This window comes from Citrus sinensis, chromosome 9 (assembly GCF_022201045.2).
Source record: "Citrus sinensis cultivar Valencia sweet orange chromosome 9, DVS_A1.0, whole genome shotgun sequence".
Classification (NCBI taxonomy): Eukaryota; Viridiplantae; Streptophyta; class Magnoliopsida; order Sapindales; family Rutaceae; genus Citrus; species Citrus sinensis.
In genome coordinates this window covers 22,714,040-22,721,814 of record NC_068564.1, presented here as the reverse complement: position 1 = coordinate 22,721,814, position 7,775 = coordinate 22,714,040, and the positions used below count along the sequence as shown (strand labels likewise).

At 33.4% G+C, this 7,775-nt stretch overlaps 1 protein-coding gene across 3 annotated transcripts; it reads right to left on the bottom strand.

The window, feature by feature from the left end:
- Nucleotides 1-1,793: 1,793 nt before the first annotated feature.
- On the bottom strand, nt 1,794-7,048 carry LOC102625940 (probable hexosyltransferase MUCI70). 3 transcript variants are annotated; one of them, XM_025101724.2, is made up of 10 exons: nt 6,888-7,048; nt 5,912-6,716; nt 5,232-5,507; nt 4,675-4,888; nt 4,384-4,493; nt 4,104-4,303; nt 3,443-3,546; nt 2,705-2,892; nt 2,524-2,626; nt 1,794-2,256 (listed from the first exon to the last, which is right to left on the bottom strand). In XM_025101724.2, the coding sequence occupies exons 2-10, from the start codon at nt 6,177-6,179 to the stop codon at nt 2,169-2,171; spliced, it is 1,551 nt and encodes a 516-aa protein (XP_024957492.2). In that variant the 5' UTR covers nt 6,180-6,716; nt 6,888-7,048; the 3' UTR covers nt 1,794-2,168. The 3 variants fall into 3 exon arrangements, with proteins under 3 accessions (XP_024957492.2, XP_006464750.2, XP_024957490.2); XM_006464687.4 differs by having other exon boundaries at nt 2,427-2,626; nt 6,888-7,047; XM_025101722.2 differs by having other exon boundaries at nt 2,427-2,626; nt 5,232-5,474; nt 6,888-7,047.
- Between the last annotated feature and the right edge of the window lie 727 nt (nt 7,049-7,775).

Here is a 7,775-nt window from a genome sequence, read left to right as displayed (position 1 = left end):
AAAAATCAACTTGTTCGGGTTAAAATTCGGTTCGAGTTTCGAACGGATTGATAATTTGAATCTGTTCGAGTTGCACAGGTTAACTCAATCCGAATACCCACCCCTACTTACACGAGCCCATACAAGGGGTTGCAAGTCCTAGCTTGACTCATGTGCACTCACGTCCTGCGCACATGAGACTATGCCACATCTGACAATATGTAGCAAATCTATTGTAATGACTATTTAGTGCAGGCCTCCTGCTCAATTGTTTACAATTATTATTGTACTTGCAAATTTGTATATTTCTAATACTAAAAATGAGTATAAATACAATAAGATAAGGGTGGTGTTAATTATTTGAATTTTGTTTTGGAGGGTGGGGGGGAGCTATAGTGGCCCAGGTGTATGCCACCAAAAATATACAACATAAACTTCTATTTTAATAAGAATTTATCAATATAATAAAAAAAGATACTTCAAAAATCAAAATGAAATTTTTTTGATAACTTATTAATCTTTCAATAAGATTTCACACTCTATGCTTGGCATAAAGTCAAGTAAAGAAACAAAAAACTACAAATATCTCCCAACTTGGACTTTACTTTCTTTAAAGGAACAAAAATCGTTTTTTTATCGATTATGATATGAAGCTTTCAAGACACACCTTCAATTGAACCACAATCAATCTAGAAGTAAAACTTATCTTTCAGTTTGCAATCAATAATATATAACTTTTAAGTATGCTATAAGCCCAAAATATTTGTCTTTTTAAGTATACTTTAATTAAGCTTTTTCTGAGAGAGACATAAAAAAAACTTGGACACAATTTAAATAAACGAAGGTAATTTACTTATAAGAATTACACTGTGCTGCCATGGCCCATGGGGCATAATTATATTACTAGTAATATAACTTTTTAGATATTTGTGCATGTTATCTTATATTACTAGCAGAAATAACGGAATAAGCTATGATTTTTCAACGTATGGTACTGCTTGGATTCTATCATTCTAGTATTTGTTGTGAATACAAAAACTAAATGGGTTCTAATATAAACAAATTAATTGGTTATATGGGGAATTAATATGCCCGATCATGGTAAACTAGATTAAAGGAAGTATTTTAGAAGAAAAGAAAGGATTGAATCACAAATTAAAGAGAGGCAAACTACTTTCACGAGTGTAGCAAACAGCCGGGACACATTGAGCCCACCATTTAAAATAAATAATTATGGTTATTATTATTAATTTTATATTTTTAAAAGAAAAGAATAAAATTTGACTTTTTAAGACTTCAAATGTAGTCAGAGTGAACAAATAGAAAAAGCAAGCCCTCCCAAATTGAATTTAATATCTGAATAACCAACCCTGCTAGTCTAAGTTCCTGGGTTCGCCACCGCACAGAATCAAAACAATCGAAAATAAGAAGCTTCGTTGGTATGATTCCCGTAGAAATAATTTCATTGCGACAACATGAGTAGTAAGGAATAAGACTGGATACAAAATGGCTGAAACAAATAGTAAACCCATCAGTTAAATTGCTAACTAATACTCTATGATAACATACATAATAACATAATAAGTCTTTGCCTTATAACTGGGCAATTTGCCATTAATTTAAGAATAAGAAAATCGGACCTTAAGCTGCTAAGTCTTGTCTTTGCCTTCTATTAGGTTAATTGAAATAATTAGAAATGTTTCTGTGTATTTTCAAATAATGGTAATAATAATGTGCTAACAGCTAATTGTTCCATAGGGCGTATTCCACATCCCTGGATACTCAGTTACATGGTGTTAAAAAGGTTGAGGAAGTCACAAAAGAAATGGTATCAGCCTCAGCTTTGTATATGAAAGCTATGTGACGAGTATTTACAACATTAAAATAATGGACATTGACAATCTGTAAACAAATAAATTTTGATTTTTAATCATCCTAAACCTGTCTATTATATTCTCCTACTCCTTGATGTATAATTAGAAATTAGAAATGTTTAAAATATAAAAGTTACACCGAACTCTTCTTTTCTTTTTTTCATTTCTTTTCCGGGTCAAAAAAAAAGAAAAAAGAATACATTTAAAATGAGCTGCTGTCTTTATTACCAGCAGCAACCTTCCGGTGCCGCTTAGAACCGGATCGTTTTTCTCCTTTGCCACGCTTAGAAGATCTTTTCCCTGGATTTTTTCCGGCTAAACTTGTACCCGGTAGAACCAGTTGATGATGCATTGTCGCAGCACCTGGAGAAACCTTATGCACCAAAAGGTCTCTGTGGTATGCCTGTCCGTAAAAGATCACACAATAAGCAAAGACTATAGCAAGAAACTAACCATTTAAGAGAAGCAATATTGTTGACATTTGAGACATTAAATTATAAACAACGAAGTGATTGGGTTAATGTTTAGAACTTGTCTTCCCATGAACATAATATGGCAATACACAATATATACCTGTATCACAAAATTTCGCCTTTCACAATCCAAAAACATATTGACAGTCCAATTAACTTTTGCCATTATCTTGTCTCTAACAGTGGAAAAGCTTAACTGATCCCTAGCAGTAAAACGATCCACTTCGTTGAACCATAGGCAGGAGAATAAGTTTGTGATGGGAATGTGTTCCCTTATGATGACACAACCTTCTGGGACATCTGCAAAAGTTCAATCACAAATCATCAATCCCAGTTCCATAACAAAACAATCCATGAGATACAATATAATTAACTTACCACTAGTTATAGGGAGCTTGGCCTCAGAATATGGCGTTAGACCTTCATTCTTATAGAATTCAACCTGGTAATCAATAGAGGCATTATCATACTTTCCTGCAGCTTTATTTGCTTCAGCCTCCACAAATACGTCAAAGCGTCTGTAGTGTCTCGAGATAGCAAAAGTAGCATTTTCACGCCACAAAAATCTGAAAGGGGAATAGTTTGAACTAATGAGTGGAAAAGAGCTAGGATGGTCAAAATAATCTCCAATCAGAAAACCATTTTCTGCGGCTGGCAAATTTCCAGATTTAGATATGGTAATGGATATCCATTACCCATAACTCTTCCCATAACCCATCTCTATTCCCATGTTTCATCAAAACTTTGAGAGTAGTAAGGGATTTGGATGACAATTTTCCAGATTAGGGTATGATATGGATATCCATACTCAGAATATTGCCATCCCTAAATTTTAGTCCCTAGCACTAATGCCTAGACAATTGATCCATGAATGAACATCAATGTGACACAGCTTTATAGCATAAGAACGAATACAGCCACTGACATTTCCAGAAGTCAAGTATAACCAAAACGCGCATTGAAGTAAAATAGGGAAATGGTGACCAATTTCTGATATATAGAAGCTCAAATTTCTTGTCTTTCTCCAGCAATTGAAGCAGATAATCCTATTTTGTTAAATACATGATTCAGACTATGACAATACCTAAAAAAGATAACATAAGAAAATGCTTGTACCTCTCAAGAATTTGATATGGATCCACCACAAGCTGGAGCTTTCCATCAATCCATATAGAATATCGAACATTGGGGAAGATCCTATGCAAAAGAAGCTTTGGCACCTGTCACATGTACATAAAATGTAATAAATCCAAAACACCTAAGATTTAGAAACAACACTAAACACAATCAAAATCCACATTGTCTAACAACGGCTACGAGTTTTGTATCTAAGTTCATTTTCAAAATCACAGGCATCGACCTGTAGTGTAAATTTAATAATTAAGAAGCACAAATTGACTCTGGATACAGCATAACTTTAATTGTTCAAAGTGTGGTTTTAACGAACCATTTATTCTTCTATTGCAGCCAAGACCCCAGCCACATGTTTGACTAGCCAACAGTAGAAGGTTACTCCACCTAGTCACTTTATAAATAAAAGTTTCTGGAGGTCTAGGTTACCGAAAAGATACATTGAACTGCTGTTTAATAATTTGCATCGAATCTTCCATGTGCTACTGTGTTAAAGATCTTTTTCACATCAAAGAAAGTAAAAACTATATAAATGGTGATGATCAAATGACTCATTAATATTAATAAAGAAATTAAAAAAAAATTAAAGTAATTTGGACGAAATCCTGGTTTAGAGTTAATGAAGATAGAAGCAAAGCAAACTGACCTTTCCATTACGTCTAGAATCATTGTAAGGGATGTTGCGAACAACAATAATTCTCCACAACCCAACCCTTTTATTGCTGTCCAAGATGCTAGAGTTCTTCATATATGCTTCTGTCTCTTCATCTACAAACATATAGAAAGGAACATTTTGTCTTGCTGCTTGACTGATTTTTTTGGGCTGTTGTATTAGGTCATAGTTCCCTGCCAAATTGCCAGATTAGATAGAAACCAGCATAAAAGCAAAATATTCTCCATATAGAAGTTGATCTACACAGCATTACCAAATATTGCTGATGCAACAATGACATCGTGGAATTGCTCCAACTCTGTGAGATCAAATTCATCCAAATCAAACCCACTTTGACGACCGGGTCTACTTCCTTTGACAAATCTAATAAAGAACAAAGGAGCCAGGAAAATAGCACAAGAAGCTTTAGATTCAGTTTACATGAAGAAAGAAATCAGTTTATTACTCTTAAGATATAATTTTAAATAAAAATTCATTCAGGACAACAATCTTCCTTAAAGAGTTACAAGAGTGTCATCTCAAACATCTAACAAAATGAACCTACCCACAGTGCACTGTCATGGACTCTTTTATCTCATAAGAACCATTTCTCTGTTTTAGGAAAGGATATCCTCCAAAATCAGAACCTCCATGTGTTTCAGTTTTAACTGGATTTTCATCATGAATATATGTCAAGTTTTGAAGCACTGGGGATTCTGATGGGGAACTTGGCATACTAGCTATTGCCTGCTCTACAGGAACGTAACATACTGGACATGCTGCATACATAGATGAACAAGAACACAATCAAAATCAAGAAAACAAGATACATATCAGAGGATCATATTTTGTACATCAATAAAAATTAGAATTCTTGCTATACACGGTTTCGAAGAGTTACGTATTATCACAATTATATGTTAGTTTAAATCAGTATGGTATAAAAGACAATGGAATCAAAATAATATATATAGCTAACTTCTAACACGGCATTTTATAAGTGCATGCTAAGAAATTGCAGAGTTATCTTTTGTTTTGATTACATTATGAGGGACATTCCAATCCCTAATCAACACTGACGATGGTAATAAAAACAGCGATAGGATAGCACATTAAACTTACGCCGTGGTCCAGGACGCCGTAAACCAGGAGGAGGGGGAGGAGGAAATGCAAAATTCTCGCATGGATGGTGCAGAGGAACAACTCTTTTGATCAAGGAAGCAGCAGCAGGAGGAGAAGGACGCTGGGTTTTATTTCCATCTTTCTCAGTAGAAGAATCTCTATCCTTCTGGGTATCTTTTACTCTAGAAATCATTAAAGCTGCAGGATCATCTGCAGCTTGGCTGACATACGGAACCAAGCTTCCTATATGTTCATCAATATTCAAACTAGTATTTTCTGGAGCACCAATCATAAAAGAGCCAATACCAGAATACAAATTATTAGCTCAAAAATAAAAATAAACAAAAAAGCAGTAAACAGAAACAAATATTACATTTTTTTAATGCTCGAGATCCAAATAAAGCTTAAATATATATTTCGACAAGCAATCATTGCATTCATAAGACATTGAGATTTAATGATAATATTGACAGTCTTAACACTTTGAATTTAAATAAAACCAACATCAAATTAGGCCAGAACCCAGTAAAAAGAAATCTCGTAGTTCTTAATGCTTGCTATCCGTACCTAATGTCATCATCCGATCAAGACAATATGACTGCTTAAATAATAATCCAGAGCAAGAACTGCTCAAATTCATAGTAAACGAAAATACAAAAAAAAAGACAAGAAATACAAACCTTTATCAAGAACATAGGAACCTAATGTAAAGATCAAGAGAGGAAGGCCAACAAGGAGCAGCATTGCTACCCTTCTACGGCCTAAAAATTTGCAAAACACAAGTAGAAGAAACTGCTTCTCTCTATCTCTGGAACCTGCAAGCAGCATCTTTGGAGAAGGCTTCCTGGTGAAGATAGATGATGTTGGTTTTCCAACAATACCATTGTTGTTGAGTAGCTGCAATGACCCATAACTGGCTGTGCGTTGACCCAATGACCCTCCAGTCATTGTCTCTGAATGCCCCTTATCAATTCTAGTCTCATCGCCTTCTTTTTAAATTCCCTCTAGCTCACAATTGCCCTGCCAAACCTTACTCCCAAAAACAGAAACAGATATATATTCTCGAATCAAAACCAAAAAGCCAACAAAAGAAAAAACTCAATCCTCAAACTTTGCCAAACTCCCCAAACTGATCAAAACCTCAGCAAAGATCAATAACTCAATTCTCAAAACTTCACTGCCGATCAAATTCTTCAAACTTTAGTAGATTGCTCAGATAGATATCAACTGATCAAAAAACCCAACTAAATCCAATGACCCAATCCTTGAAACTTTACCAGGACAGTGAAATGGATCTAACTGATCAATAATCAAACTAGAATTCAACAACACAATTGACGAAATGTCACTGAAATCCTAAAAAACGCGACCAAATTTGAATCATGGGAGTCGCCACTAAATCAAACCATTGAACAGTCTCACTAAACTTGACGCAAAAAGACAATGCACTACTACATTATAATATATACACGCACAAAGAACCGCCTGCAAAACAACAATCACATCACAATTACGATTCAATTTCCTTAAAAGTTAAAACGCACATTTTTCCTCTGAGACACAAGAACAAACTGATTTCACAATTCAGTTAAAAAAAAAAAAAAAAAACCCAGAAGCCTAGGGAGAAAAAAAAAAAAAAAGCAACAGAGTGCGTACCTTTGAATGGATTTAATGAAGATTTTAATGTGGGTTTTGTTAAAAACCTCGCCCCATGAATGGGTCTTTATAGAAACTTCAGATTTTGATTGAGAGAGTTGGTTGTCAACAAAAGCATGACATCTGTTTTTTTGTTTTTTTCTCTTTTATTGTTTTCACAAATCTCACAAAAATAGAAACCATGCATATCCATTCATTAATCATGTCACATACCGTATTTATTTATAATTTATAATCATTTAACATTTAAATAATTCTAACAGTTCAGTCCCAATTCACATAATATTTATATATTGAATTGAATCCTAAAACATTTATCTCAAGAAAAGGGGGTAAGTGTTTGAGTTTCCTTTTTTCTTCTTTTTTACAATTTATAAAATAATTTATGGTATAATTTTATAATTCACATGATGAGATCACCTTATTTAAAAAATCTTTTAGAACAGATTTTGGAATATGTCAAATTATTCATAACATGAGTAATGATACAGTCACAAACTCTTGTACAAACTTATTTTATAGAAACTGGCGTAGCATTAATTCATTAGTTGAATGAAAATATAAAATAATAAAAACAATCATGTTGGTCAAGTGATATTTAATTCAATCAATCTTATCATGCTACATCAATTTGTACAAAATACGTTTATACAAGAGTTTGTAACTATATAATTACTCTTCATAATAATATTTTATTATTGTATTTATTTTTTTCGGTACATTAAATTTATCTTACATGAAAAATAAGTAAGAAAGATCACAGAGGAATGGATGATGCACTTGATATGTTTCCAATTTCCTTTGATAATAATTTTTCTTTTAAAGAATATAATCTTCAAGTTATCCTATCTTAAGGTAAGTTTGTGTAATAACCTTATCTTTGACACT